Raw genomic sequence first — 14,658 nt, 5'->3', positions numbered from 1 at the left:
CATCTGTTTCGTGAGTCCTTTGAAAGGTTGGACCTCCCACCCCTACTCCCCCCCCCCCCATCCCTCAGGGAATGAAAAGGGCTGGGTCTGCCAGGCTGTCTATAAACTGAGGAAAGGCTCGCCTCTGCCCCCCCCCTGCTGTGTAGAAAGGCAGCATGGCCAGGGAACACCCCCTGTACCCCTCTTCCCCCCTTAATGAGCTGTGGCATGTCACCTACATGACCAGGTTCAATCCCCAGCATCCTATATGGTCCCCAAGCACCAGCAGGAGTAATTCCTGAGTGCAGAGCCAGGAGTGGCCCAAGAGCACCGCTGGGCGTGATCCAAAAAAATAAAACACAGTTGTCTTAAATTTTGGTTTGGTTGTTGTCCGATGTGTATATATTCTCTAGAAGAATTGTAAGAGGGAGGCTTTTGACCTAGCCAAGTTCATACCAGGATATTTTTTAGCAATCTATACTTATAGTATATGCTCAGTAGAAAAAAAAAAACCTTCGTTTTCCCAAGGACTTTTCCTAGCTTGACTTTTATACCTTATAACTTTTCTCTATATGATGGGCAGTTTGCCTATGACTGTTCTTCTGTTCTCTTGAACCCCTTGCAAATTGCTCTGTGTACAGAGCAGTGCCTGGCAGGAGACACAGAGAATCAGACAGAAGTAAGAGAGTTTCAGACTTCGAGCTCACTGGGATCCCAAACAGAGAAGGAAATCCTTGGCTGCAGTGAGGGCTATTTCTCTGTTCTGACCAGTCCTCACATCTTTCTCACTTTTATTAAGGTCTCACTGAAGGCAGGAGTAACTGGTCATCACGGCAGTAGCCCCAGGCCCTCAAGCTTTGCCTATTGTCTGGGCAGAGGGAGGGCATGGGGGGCAGGGCCCACACCCAGCTTACTCAGCATGCACCCTGCCCACTGTACTATCGCTCTGGCCCACCCGCTCTACTTATAAGTGATGTCCACTTATGTTTAAAATACCCCACCAAAAAACCCCAACTTTTCTGAGGGGTGGCCCACACCCAGTGGTGCTCAGTGGTTACTCCTAGCTCTTCATTCCTGGCGGTGCTTGGCGAACCGTACAAGATGACGGGATTCACCCTCGGCGCCATCTTGCCACAATCAACAGAGAAGCGGCCAGGCTTTCTGGTGAGCAACGCGGCCCGGAAAATGCTCCGGACCTGAATTGGGGCCAACAGCCCCGGGGAGCCGGAAGGAGGAGGTGCAGCCTGCACACCTTCTCCAGATGGAGCCCTGGCGACACTGAGCAGCAACTAACACGGCTCAGGGATTCGGGACCGGGACACATCCGAGCTGCGCGCCCACTAATGCAACCGCACGACCTTTTCTAAAACCTGAAAACATACAATCTTTTAATGGAAAACTAATTATCAAATGCTTCCTTATTAGTGTTATCTTGTTTGGGGGTATAACTCCCACAACAATAGTGAGTTTTGTGTTGAAATATGGAACGTAATCAAGGTGAAGAGAAATGAAGTGAAATTCATCAGTTATACAGTTGGGGTGGGGGGCGGGGGGCATACCGGGGATTTTGGTGGTGGAATATGGGCACTGGTGAAGGGATGGTGTTTGAATACGGTATAACTGAGACATAAACCTGAGAACTTTGAAACTTTCCACATGGTGATAAAATAAAATTAAAAAAAAAAAAGATGACGGGATTGAACCCAAGTCAGTCACATGCAAAGCAAGTGCCCAAGTGCCCTCCCCACTGCACTACTGCTCCAGCACTAAATTTAAAAATACATATATATTGAGGGTCAGAGAGGTAAAGGCCCTTGCATAGCACACTGCCAGCCAACCTTGGTTTAAATTCCAGGTATCACATATGGTCCCCCCACACCACCAGAGGTCACTCCTGAGCAAAGAAAAAAAAATAATCTGGGCGAAACAAAACAATCTAGTTCTGTGTGGTCTTGGATCAGCAGCAGAGGGAATCAGGAATGTGCATTTTCAGGGCCTCCTACGGTTTTAAATGAGCTTCCAGGTGATCCTAACAGACTGGATGGAGTCTTGGGAACTTTCCACTTGCTTTTAAGGTCCTTTCCTACAGGTGGCAAGCTGGCATCACTTGCAGAGTGTTTAGAAGACAAGGGCCAGGGGGCTGGAGCCATAGTATAGCGGGCAGGGAGTTTGCCTTGCACGATGTGGCCAACCCGGTTGGCCGATTCCCAGCATCCCATATGGTCCCCTGAGCACCGCCAGGAGTAATTCCTGAGTGCAGAGCCAGGAGTAACCCCTGAGCATCGCCAGGTGTGATCCAAAAAGCGGAAGAAAAAAAAAATAGAAGACAAGAGCCCAGACTGCTTTAAAAGGTCAGTTAAGGGCCAGGGAGAGCCTGGCCAATGATCTTCAACCACCCCAGCAGGGGAAAAAAGGTCGAAGAACCCCGGCCCCGGCCCGGAGGGTGAGATAACATGCTTTGCCCATGGGAGCTCCAGGTTCCACCCCTTGTACAGTATGGTCCCCAAACCATACATGTTATCCCAAAATACAAGAGGCCAGTTATTCAGTTCAGGAGTAGAATGTGCATCTGGTTTGATCCCTAGAACTGTAGAAAATAAAAGGCCAACTAAATCAGAATTTCGATGGACAGGATCGAAAACGTGTTTAATTTGGTTTTTGGGCCACAACCTGGAGTGTTCAGGGGAATCACCCAGCGGGGCTCAAAACTTTATGGGGTGCTGGAGATTGAACCCGGATCAGCTGCATGCAAGGTAGACGCTCTACCCCCGTACTAGTTCTGTGGCCCCAAAAATTTGTTTTAGAAGTACCCCAGGTGAGGCCAGGGAGATAGTTCAGTGGGTAGGACACTTGCCTTGAACCCGGCAGAACTGGTTCAATCCCCAGCAGCCCATTTGGTCCCGTGAGCACCACCAGGAGTGATTCCTCAGTGCAGAGCCAGCAGTAACCCTTGAGCACTGCTGGGTATGGCCCCAAAACAAAACCCCCAAAAAGATAAAAGGATAAAAGGTGATAAATGTGCAGCTAACGGAAGGACACGCTCAGGGGTGGAGCACTTTGCCCTTATGTGCGAGGCCCTGGGTTGCACTCCCAGCACAGACCCTGAACCAGCACCAGGTGTGGGCACACAATAAACACTGGCTGAGAAAGATACTGCCTGTGGTTATCTGATTAAATTCCCAACTGAAACAAGATGAAAGGGTTTCCCAGGAACAGCTGAATGGCAAAGGCTTTAGAGCGGAAAGGACCATGGGTTTACCCCTTTGCTCCATTCGTGCAAGTGACCCTGAGGGAACAGTATGAGGAGCAGAGAGCCCGCCCTGAGAGAATGGCCACGGGTTTGGATCCCCGTGACCCAAACGTGCTCAGAGTGATGCTGGCCACTCTGCTGTTTGCGAGCTGCGGGGTGTGACCCCTGGTGAGCACACCAGAGCCAGGAACCACGACCTCCGGAGCACGTGTGCATATTTGTGTCCCTCGCAAACACGATCACAATCTGTGTGCCTCGAGTAAGTGTGCAGGCTGCAACGGAAGCAGGACTGGGCTCGGGGAGCACACAGTTGGCAACAGCAGTGACAGGGCAAAGGGAAGGGGAGAGCGGACAGAACAACGCAGGTGTTTGTAAAAGAGGAAAGTGCTGGGGGCCGCAGCGACAGCACAGCGGGCGCAGTACTCGCCCTGCACGCACGCAGCTGACCCAGGTTCGATCTCTGGCATCCTGATAGTCCCCCGAGCCCCATCAAGACTGAGCCATGGGGCTGGAGTGATAGCATAGCAGGTAGGACGTTTGCCTTGCACGTGGCCAACCCGGGTTCAAATCCCAGCATCCCATATGGTCCCCTGAGCACCGCCAGGGGTGATTCCTGAGTGCAGAGCCAGGAGTAACCCCTGTGCATCGCCAGGTGTGACCCAAAAACCAAAAAAAAAAAAAGACTGAGCCATGAGGGGACCAGAGTGATAGCCCAGCGGGTAGGGCGTTTGCCTTGCATGCGGCCAACCCGGGTTCGATTCCCAGCATCCCATATGGTCCACTGAGCACCGCCAGGAGTAATTCCTGAGTGCAGAGCCAGGAGTAACCCTTGTGCATCGCCGGGTGTGACCCAAAAAGCAAAAAAAAAAAAAAAAAAAAAAAAAGAGTGAGTCATGAGCGTTGCTGGCTATGGCCCCCAAGCCAACAGCCCCGCCCTTTCAAAACAAAAAAAAACCCAACAACCCCCATCTGGAACGTGTCAAGCAGCCGTGCAGAGAGCAGCACAGGGAAGGGTCTGAGTACGGGCCTGACCTGAGGGGTGTCACGAAGGAGCCCTGGAGCCCGGGCTTTACCCAACAGCTATTCGGAGCAGCTGCTGCGCTAGAGACGGGGACCGACGGGCAAAAGAAAGCAGCAGGAGTGAAAGGGAAACTTTTATTAGAAAAAAAAACGGGGGAAGGAGTGGTCTCCGGGAAGAGCAGGTTAGTCCATCCGGGCCTTCAGTGTCCTGGTAGTGATTTTGTCCTTCTCGCTGCAGAGGGAGAGAGTCACAAAGGTCTCCACCCACCCAGGCTGAGACCAGGGGCTGCTCTGCTAAGCACAGGCCCCCCCGCCTGGGGGAAGCAGTGAACTGAGGGGGACCATCAAGAGCCCATCAAGATCCTTGAGGGCTGGACGCTGACGCCCTCCAAGGAAAGGGCTCAGAGAACAGTCAGAGGAATCCGCATGCCGCCTTCACCCCAGGGAACAGGACAGAGCCGTGGGCAGAGGATTCCGCCAGGCCATCAACATTAACACTGTTGTAAATACACAGTTTAGACTAGAACGAAACAGAATCCTGGAGCAGAGGCGAAGTAACAGGGGCTGAAGGAGTCTGTCTTGCTCGTGAGGGACCGGAAGTTCAATCCCAGCCCTGCATTCAGTTCCCTGGACCACTAGGGTCACTCCTGAGTCCAGAGGCAGGAGTAGCCCCCGAATCCCACTAGGGCTTCCAAAACCCCCTACCCCCACAAATTGCAAAATTTTAAAAAGGAAAAGGAAAAGAGAATTCTGTGCTGGCCAAGAGATGGCTCAGTGCGCTGGAGGCTTCGCATGCAGGACGCGCAGGTTTGATCTCCGACACCCCAGGGGCAGCCCCGAGCACTGAGCTGTGGGTAGCTGGGAGTGGCCCCCAAACCAACCTTTCCCTGACTCAGCCCCAACGTATTTTCAGGGTGACCGAAGCTGGCTCTCCCTATGCTTCTCCTGGACGCAGAGGAGGAGATACTTCCTATGCATCCCACCATGTCCCCTGCTGGCGCTAAGCCCAAACATGGAGGAGCAGAGAGGAGGTGGCCCATGGGGACCTGGCCTGTCCCCAGGGCTCAGAACAGCATAGTAGAGGCACGAGGGTCAGGGCGCAGCCTAGGATTCTAGGCACACCAAGAGCTCTGTGCCCCCAGTCCCTGAGACTCTGGGGGGCACTCGGGGGCACCCTGCCTACTGTGCGCAGGCAGGGCGGGGACTCGGATGAGAGGGTCTCCTGGGTGGCTCCCTGCCCCTCAGTCTCAGCCCCCACCGCAGATACCGCTCCCCAATCCCATGTGGCCAGGGCACTGGGAGGCAGGAACCTACAAAGCGCCAGCATCTCCCAGCTCACTCACATGATGTGGACGATGACCCCCATGCCCGACACGGCGTCCCGGTCCACGGCGTTTAGCATGGCTTGTGAGATGGTCTCGAACAGGTGCTCTGGGTCCTGCGACAGGGAAGACACGTCAGCCCCCAGCCTGGGCCCCACCTCCCGCGGGGCTCTTCGCCCTCGTCTGGGCTCAGCCCAGTGTCCACTGCTCTGGCCGCCCCAGGCAGCAGGGCCGCTTCCCCGAGTGCCCTCAGGACTGGAAGCAGGGTACGCAGGAGAGTGAGCCAGACTCCGGGCCCCAACCCCCCCAGTAACGGCCCTTGGCCCAGCCTCTGTCCCCCTCTGGAAGGCCGCAGCCACGCTGGACTCTCCATCAGCTGTGAAGGCGCCGCCCTCCGGGGGTCCTATAGGCATCTCAACACGCTGCCTGTGTACCCCCCCCAAGCCCGAAAGCGCCCCAGCCCCCCTCTCCCACGCCAGGTCTGAACCCCAGATCTCACATAAGCAAGGCCCCCAGACCATGAGTCACACCCCCATTCCCACCTCACCCTCAAGCCCCCCGCTCCTCCCGCCCAACACTGCATTTACTCAAGACCCCACCCTCCTGCAGGCGACACCAGCAACCTGCCCACCAGACCCAAGGAAAAAGTGCCCACAGCTGGGCACGGCATCCCAGGCCCTGCCGCGGCTCGGGCCAGTCTCTGCCCGTCGTCACCGCCACTCCTGGGGGTGCTCACCGGAGTGCAGGCCAGCCGGGCCCTTTCTTTCCTCCTCTCCCTCTCAGGCTGCCGCCTCCGGGGAGCCTCGACACAGGCGCTCTCGTCCCCCCAGTCTCCTCACTAAGCCACTCTAGGGCAGGTCCCCATGAGCCCCCCGCAAGGAAACAAGCTGAGAGAAGCTGGGTTCCCCCACAGATCACCTGGTGCTGGCCCAGATGACTCGCTGTGAGCAGCTGCCTCTGTCCCTACAGGAAGAGATGTGGGGGGAGGGGGCTCTTCTCCCCGGGAACCAGCCTGGTGCACAGAGACCCCAGCACATGGAGCTGCCCGGCACTGTCCCAGGCTCCACAGTGGGGGCCTTTCCAGTCCCTGCCAGCTGTGGGACCCAGCCCACGCTGGGCCACCAACTCACCATGTCCGGCTCCCAGAGCGACTCACACATCCCGTACATTTGTTCGGAGCAGGTACCACTGACCACAAAGTCATCAGTCACCATGGGGCAGCCGATGAGGTCGAGAGAGCAGATGAAGGGCTGAAAGGTCTTCGGGTCCAGCCCAGCGATAACGGGCTCAGTGTAGTAGGGACCGAACCTGTGGGGGCCGGGAGCAGGGGAAGAGTCGGAACTCAGGGACAAGCACTGTCCTGGTCATGCTGACACACAGGGGCCCCCACACAGACCTGGGGGCACATGGAGAACTGGTCTGGGAAGACTCCCCACACCCCCACCCTACCTATTCTTTTGGGTGCCAGGGATCAAACCACAGATCTCAGCTTGCAAAGAAAGAACTCTGAGCTCTCGGTGCTAAATGCAGGCTCAAAGGGCTTAATCCTGAACTACGGCTTTGTAAAACAAATGATCCCGGGAAGGAGAGATTGCATAGCGGGTTTCAAAAGTTTCCCAAAACAGGGGCCAAGAGATACAGTGGGCAGAGTGCCTCATGAAAGTCCCCCAGAACATAATAAATAACCTAAAGATTAAAAAAAAGGGTCAGAACAATACTACAGCAGGTAGGGCACCTGCCTTACACACAGCCGACCTGGGTTCGACTCCCGGGACCACATATGGTCCCTCCCAAGCCTGCCTGGATTGATTCCTGAGCACAGAGCCAGGAGTAAGTCCTGAGCACACTTTGATGCAGACACAGAACGCAATTTTTTTTTTTTGCTTTTTTGGGTCACACCCAGTGATGCTCAGGGGTTACTCCTGGCTTTGCACTCAGGAATTACTCCTGGTGGTGCTTGGGAGACCATATGGGATGCCGGGGATCGAACCCGGGTCGGCCGCGTGCAAGGCAAACGCCCTACCCGCTGTACTATCGCTCCGGCCCCACAGAACGCAAATTTTTAATTTTTTTAAGTTTTGAAAAATGAAAAAAGAATCTTCCAACTCAACGGGCCCAGTACAGGCTTTGTATGCTAGAGGTCCACATCAGACCTGGCACCTGGCAGGAATCAGTTCCTCAGAGAGAATGGACAGAAATGAACAGACTCGATTCCTAGGCTCCAGGTAATCCCATGACAACTTTGGCCAAGCACTGGTTCCGGCCGCCACAGGCTGCGTCCCCGGCACCCGGCACTCACCGCTTCTCGTACAGGAGGTTAGCGACCATGCTCATGAGGGTGTAAGGCTTGATCTGCCGCCCTTCCTTCAGCTCATACAGGTTCAGTCGGAACTTGAGACGCTGGGCACTGTGGAGGGAGAAAAGCGCAGGAGCGAGTCGTCACTGAATGTGCCCAGGAGGAAGTGGGAGACCCCAGGCCAGCCTCTGCCCACACGCCTCGGGGCCTTTCCCAGCAACCGGGCAGACCAGTACGGATCACGCCTCGGCTTACTCTTAGCCCACACTTTTCCTTGAAGGGAGGAAAACAGAGTTAAGAAGTGAATTCTTGGAGCAGGAGAGATAGCACAGCGGGTAGGGTGTTTGCCTTGCGTGCAACCAACTCCAGGTTCGATTCCCAGCATCCCATATGGTCTGTTGGGAGTAATTCCTGAGTGCATGAGCCAGGAGTAACCCCTGTGCATTGCTGGGTGTGACCCAAAAAGCAGAAAAATAAAAAAAGTGAATTCTTCATCTCCTTTTTGGGAGGTGGGATGGGGTGGGGGAGTCACACCTGGAGAAGCTCACGGGACCATATGGGATGCCAAAGGGACAAGACAGGAGGGGTTTAGGCACTGGCTTGTCATACAGCGGACCCCAATACCACCTGCTCCCCCGAGCATTACCAGGAGCTAATACTGAGCATTACTGATGTGGCTCCAAAGCCCACCCCCCAAAAACAATAATGCCTAGCTCTAGGCTAGGAGATGGCTCAAAGAATTAGAGTGCATGTCTGGCCTGAGGAGGCCCCGGGTTTGATTCCTGGCACCGCGTGGGAGACCCACGCCCCCCAGGTGCACAGCCCCATCTCGATCTTGGTGGGGCCTACCTGCAGACAAGGCCTCTCAGCAACTCACAGCTGGGAGTGCAGCGAACTGAGAGCTGGGCCGGGCTCGGCCTTCTTCCTCCCACTGAATTTTTCCACCGGTTCAATGGGGACAAACTTAATCACCCGATGATGAGATAGCGTCTAGGTCTGTGGGAAGGCGCTTGCAAATCTGCAACTGTCTCCTGTGTGCTAATAAGTAGCAGCAGCGGCGCTAATGGGCAGGCAGGTGCCTAAGGAACAGGCCACACCTCCTGCCCTGCCCTCTCCAGAGCCCGGGGCCGGTCCCTGCAGGGAGCGGAGCAACACCACCCCTGGCCCAAGCATAGCCAGCCACAGGCCACCAGCACCGAAAGCCTCAGATACAACATTAGCTTCATCACACAGGTGAGGAAACGGAGGCAAGGTGAGCAAAGGCGGCTCGCAAGCCGATGAACCCAGTGGGCAATGCCTCCTGAAGGACAGGACAGCCTGGATGCTGGCAAGCGCTCAGCGACCCGCTCCTGATGCCACCAGCAGCACCCACAGGGCTGCTGGGGCCTGGGAGAAACTTCCACCTGCTCTGTTAAGGAAACTGGGGGCCTTAAGGAAAACAATATTCGGACCCACTCCCAGACATGTTAGCAAACATGTTAGTCACCCGCTATCTCATCACCATCTCACGCTTCTAAGGAAGAAGCCCAGGCCCTGCTGCTCCCCAGGCCACCAGCATCCCACCGGCCCTGCCACCTGGGACCGTTTCTCCCACCTGGTGAAAGGCCAGCCGCAGTCTCTCCCTCTTTTCTGGCCTCCCTTCCTCCCCCACCAGACAGCCAGCTCAGCTCCTGGCCGCCCTCTCTTCTCAGGGAGTTAAGAATGGACTTACTCTTTCTCTCCAGAACACTGCCAGGCTTCACCAGGCCTGAGACAGAATTCCAAGACCCCAATGGTTCACATGATGTTTCTACCTGACATGTCCTGTCTCCTCAAACTAGTGTCAAAATTCAACATCACAATGTTTTCCCTAGAACTAACCTCAGAGCACAGGTTTGAGGTGCCTGGCACCGAAACTATATAAAACTCCTCTTCCCAAATCCTTTTTTTAAATTTTTTCCGAGGGGCAAGGGGCGGGGTTTCAGGGAGTCATGTGGGCCACACCTGTTGGTGTTCCAGGGTCTCATCCAGCAGGGGACCAAGCTGTGTGGTAAGGCATCTGCCCCGGTCCCGCTGAGCTCTCTGGCGATCCCTAATTCCTACATTGTGTTCAACATCCTCAAATCAGAAATTATCTTGAGCCAGAGAGATAGTACAGCTGGAAGGGTGTTTGCCTTGCAGGCAGCTGATCTAGATTCGGATCCCCTGCACTCCACATAATCTCAGGTTCACCAGGAGTGATTCCTGAGCACCACTGGGTGTGGCCCCCAAACAGAAACAAAAACCAGAAATCCTAAGAATATCTCTGACTGAGAAGCCAGCTAAAAGGGCTGTAACAGCAAGACCTGCATGAGCCCCATACCTGACCCTGGTACTTGGATGGTGCCCCCTAAGCACACTAGGTGTTGCTCAAAAACCAAAAGCAAAGAAACAAAAACCATTTCTGAATCACCTACGTAATGCCATGCACCACATATGAGGAACAGTTCAAAGGATGCAGAGCCGGACCAGTAATCTGCAAGATTACTGGCCTCCCAATATCCAGGCAGCCACAAGAACCCTCAGAAAGTGACCCTGTCATCCCCTTCCTCCACTGGGCCCCCACTACTGGGCCCACCACCACAGCTCTCCAGTTAATCTCTCCGAAGCCCTCTTTCTAGTGGACAAATAGGCACCAGGTCATCATGGGTTAAGTGCTTCTTTCCCAAGCAGTTCAGCCGTGCTTAGGGACTGAACAGTGCTTAGGGACTGAACATCGGCTGGGGCCCGAGAGACACCTGTGCCCAGATTCTGGCTGGATCCACCAGTGGCCCGGGCAAGGGGCTCCTGTCACCTTCAAGCTTCCTCATCTGCAAAATGGGACACCAATCTGGCACTGTCCGGAAAAGAATGGAACTCACCGGAAAAGCTGGCACCAAGCAAACGCAGGTCAAAGTTAGGATACAGCTGTTTCGCTTTGGGAGTTCAGCCACGTCAGTTCCACTGGGGCTGATTCTAACACAGGATCGGGCCATCTCTGACTGCCCTGGTCACTCCAGTACTAGGCAACGATGGTCCAAGATAAGGCCGGGATGTGGGCGGGGACCCTCCCAACTTACACGGTCTGGACGTCGGTGGCAAGCCCGGCCAGGCCGATGTAAAGCCGGTCGCCCATGGGAAAGATCTTCTGGAAGTCCGTAGTCACCATCTGGGCCTGGATCCCGAAGCGCCTGTCGGCAGCGATGGCCACACAGTTCTTGCCCTTCATGGCCATGACGGCCCCTCCGTTATAGGACATAATAGACTGGGCAGACAGAGCGGGGGGAGCTCAGCGTCAAGGGCCAAACTCGGCCGGAGCCCCCGCCCAGCCCCCTCATGGATCTGCACGCGTTCTCCTCCACTCCGGAGGGCGCCTGGATCCTAAAACTCCGGTCCGGGAAGTGCCCCCGTGCCACCCCACCCCCGTCCTCATCGCGGTCCGCTCGCCTTTAAGCAGGCACTCTCCGCCTGCCAAGCTTCCATGACTCCCCCCCGCACCCTGTTCCTCAATCCGTCCCGGGTGTCGCGGCTCCTCGAAGCCCCCAACTCACCATGCTTGCGGTGTACTGGGACCCACAATCGCCGTAATTACTACCAAGCGGCTCAGACCCGCACTTGCACAACCGCTCTCGCTGCTCGCTCTCCTTGGGCAGAGAGGCTAACCCTTCCGGTATATTCTGGATTTTTATTGGCTGCTCGGCCCCGTCAATCACCAGCACCGGAGGTTTGGTTGAGAAGGCAAAACCCTAAATGGGACCGAGGAAAGTGAAAAGTCACCGTGAATGCGGAAGCGCCCGGCGGCGCGGTGCACGCCGGGACGTCGGAGGACCGGGTCGCAGGCCCGCGGGGATGGGAGGCGGGACCTGTACGCACGTGGGCAGGTGAAGCGGCAGGCGCTGGGCTCTGCCCCCAGCTGTGCTTGTCTACCGTATTCCTCACACTAGCGTGTTATGATTTTTTTTTTTTCAATCCAGAAATCCTTACAGTGGTCGCGTGTCGGGCAAGATGAGAGTCTCCGGTTATTCCCTGCCTAAGACGATGTGTGATGTTTAGGAGGTGCCCTTAAAGGGCTTATTTAACGATACGCAGCGTGGAGCGGGAGTCGGGAGGGCGTGCGGATGTGCTCCATCTGCAGGGGTTCGGCTGAGCGGGGTAGGTTTGCAGGCCGAGACGGATTCTGTATTTAGGGGGACTTCCAGCAATTCCACTTCACGAATACCATCTCAGATCACCTTCAAGAAGGGACATACCGGGCTCCCACGGACCCGGCTTAGATTCCGGGCGCAGCCCCCACCCCTCCTGGATCCTGTCGGAGCGGCGTGCCGGACTCTCCCCTGCCCGCCGCGGCGCCCGCTGCTACTCTGCGCTGTGCGCCGCAGCGGACTCGCTCCCATTGACTCAACTCACCGCCACACAGGCACTCGCCGTCGTCTCTGTGGCGCAATCGGTTAGCGCGTTCGGCTGTTAACCGAAAGGTTGGTGGTTCGAGCCCACCCAGGGACGCAAGTTTTTCTACCCCCCTACTCCTACTTAAAAGGGAGGGAAAGGGAATCCTAAACGTTAATCTCCCACCCCAGCCGCTAAACATCCAAATTTTGTGTTGAACTGGCAGAGAGAACACTTTTTCCCCTTAGCAAATCAGAGAGTCACTGTGATGAGAATACGTTGAATTTCTATCCATGATGGGTTGATTTCAATCCACCAGCTGGTCCCTCCTCCACCGCCCCCACCTCCCCTTCACCCCGCCCAAACTGGATTGCTGGAAAGGTAGAGGTTTTTGTCTTACAGTGCAATTCCTTTCAGGTTGCTTCCCCCCTCCCCTCCCTTTTATGGCTCTGAGAATAAATTTAGAGCGGAGTTCGAACAGTTCCCTATTGTCTGCCTGAAACACTGTTAAAAACATTGTTGCAATCACGAAATGTATTTGTTGGGGAAGTAGAGACAAAGGTGGAGCTAAAGCTAAGCCGGGATAAAGAAGAAGGTGAGAAAGGGAGACTGCAGCTGTTACAGACAGAAAGGAGAGGGGACAGACCTCGGTGAGTGAGGGTGAGCAAGACCCTGAGGAAAGGGGGAGCCTCGAGACAGAATGACCAACTGAAACGCTCCCAGATACACACATGCAGAAGCTGGCAGGAAGATGGGGAATATGGAGACTGACCAAGCACATAGTTTAGGAGGAGAAAGAAAGGATTCCGTAGGGAGACAGACATTTCATGACCATTCCCCCCACTGCCATATACCACTGAGTCCTATCCTCCGAGCAGAGCTCATGTCCCAGGACTCTGTGTAGGAAGGGATTAATGACCTCAATGTCGGGGCATCTTTTCTTCCTGGGGTTTCAAGTCCGATGGGCATCTAAGGAGGATGTACCTAAGGAGGGGCGTCCCAGGCACTGCGAGCACCAGAACCTCTTTCTTCCGTTGGAGAAGTCACACAATATATTGTCTCTCAAGTAATTCCCTTCAGTGACTGGTCCCTCCTCCAGATGGGACTCAAAGACCTCCAACCAAACTTATTTTCATCACAAAAGCCTCTTCCCCAAGGCTTCCCAGTGCTCACCTACCCTCACCTGGCACCGTGGTGCCATGGCAGCTCAGAGGACAGAGTCCCTTGGGCAAAAGCCAGCCTTAGTTGCAGGGCATAAAGTCAGGGCATTGGGGGAGTGGTCGCCTAGAACAGGTATGATTGCAAGGAAGTTTTACAGGGTCCTCGGGGGTCTTCAACGAGGGGTCTATATCTGTGGTTTGCATTTCCTAAATTGAGGAATGAGTGGAGGGGTCCCCGCATCCCCCAAGACTTTGGGAGACACTCCAGGATTAAAGGGCCACCACCATGGGGTCTCAAAGGAATGTCTGCCCTCTCCCCTCACCCCCTTTGAAGCCCCCGGGTGCCGTGTGGATTGTGTTTGAGACCAGATCTTCCAGAAGCTCCTCCGGGTTCCTCTTGCTCCGGGATCTCAGGTGACTGAGCGGCAGGGCAGGAGATCCGGCTGTTCTCTGAGGCAGGGTCAGAGGCAGATGCCCGCGTCCACGGCGCAGGAAACCCACGTGCCCTAGGGTCAGTGGGCGTGCCCACTCCAAGAATGTGAGCTGGGGGAGCGGTCTCCCGGTCTCGGGCGTCCAGAAACAGGTCAGCAGGTGACCGGATCCCGCTCGGCCTTTCTGCAGCGGGTTCTCGAAACCCCCCTCTGAGCGGAAATCTCTCCCGCCCTTCCTCTTCCTCCCTGCGTTCCGCTCGACCCGTGCGGGCAAAAAGGCTGAAGCTGGGCTCCCTCGGGCCGCTGGCCAAAGGCTGAAAAGGTCCAGCCCCTGGTTCCCAGCCTCGGGTGGGCCGGGGCTGGGCAGGAGGCGGCGTCCGGGAGCGCAAGGCTGGGTCGGCTCCAGTCCTAAGTGGAACCACCCACCGCACTTAAAGGCGCTTCTGGCCGGATAATCGGGCCCTTTGGGGAGACCGACCCAGTGCCCATCCCCGATACTGAATCGCGAATCGGCGAATCGACCGCCCTAATAGGCAGGCTGTCCTGGCCGCGCCGTAACACGGGATCGATCGGCTTGGCCGGCGCCAGACGGGCGGGAGGCGCGGGGGGCGCGGGGTGGAGCCGGCGCGCACCGGCCGGTTTCCGCGGGCACCCAGTGCGGGCAGCGGTCCAGGCCGGCCCGGGGCAGGGGCGCGCGCTCAGGGCCCGCCGCCTCCGATTCATCCGTGGCTTCCCCATTGTTGGGGCAGGCGGCACCCGAGGGGCGCGCGCGGGACCCCCGCCGCGCCGTGGGGAGCAGGCCGGGAGCGTGGCCAGG

At 56.1% G+C, this 14,658-nt stretch overlaps 1 protein-coding gene and 1 non-coding gene across 2 annotated transcripts; one reads left to right on the top strand and one right to left on the bottom strand.

Moving 5' to 3' along the window:
- Window positions 1-4,370: 4,370 nt before the first annotated feature.
- Window positions 4,371-11,605, bottom strand: PSMB3 (proteasome 20S subunit beta 3). The gene is made up of 6 exons (XM_004608717.2): window positions 11,416-11,605; window positions 10,945-11,129; window positions 7,871-7,978; window positions 6,702-6,879; window positions 5,593-5,687; window positions 4,371-4,481 (listed from the first exon to the last, which is right to left on the bottom strand). The coding sequence occupies exons 1-6, from the start codon at window positions 11,416-11,418 to the stop codon at window positions 4,433-4,435; spliced, it is 618 nt and encodes a 205-aa protein (XP_004608774.1). The 5' UTR covers window positions 11,419-11,605; the 3' UTR covers window positions 4,371-4,432.
- A 688-nt stretch (window positions 11,606-12,293) lies between these two features.
- TRNAN-GUU (transfer RNA asparagine (anticodon GUU)) lies at window positions 12,294-12,367 on the top strand. The gene has a single exon. It is a non-coding gene; the product is annotated as a tRNA-Asn (tRNA).
- Window positions 12,368-14,658: the final 2,291 nt, after the last annotated feature.

The sequence above is a fragment of the Sorex araneus genome, chromosome 3 (assembly GCF_027595985.1).
Source record: "Sorex araneus isolate mSorAra2 chromosome 3, mSorAra2.pri, whole genome shotgun sequence".
NCBI classification, from domain to species: domain Eukaryota; kingdom Metazoa; phylum Chordata; class Mammalia; order Eulipotyphla; family Soricidae; genus Sorex; species Sorex araneus.
Note: the sequence above shows the minus strand (reverse complement) of the source record. Positions and strands in the feature narration are given on the sequence as shown.

What these genes read in the sequence shown, in the direction of transcription:
- PSMB3 (XM_004608717.2), bottom strand. An exon ending in GCCACCGACGTCCAGACCGT is followed by an intron (nt 7,979 to 10,944) that starts GTAAGTTGGGAG and finishes CTCCCTCCACAG; the next exon opens with TGCCCAGCGTCTCAAGTTCC. An exon ending in CGCTCTGGGAGCCGGACATG is followed by an intron (nt 5,688 to 6,701) that starts GTGAGTTGGTGG and finishes TCCCTGTCGCAG; the next exon opens with GACCCAGAGCACCTGTTCGA.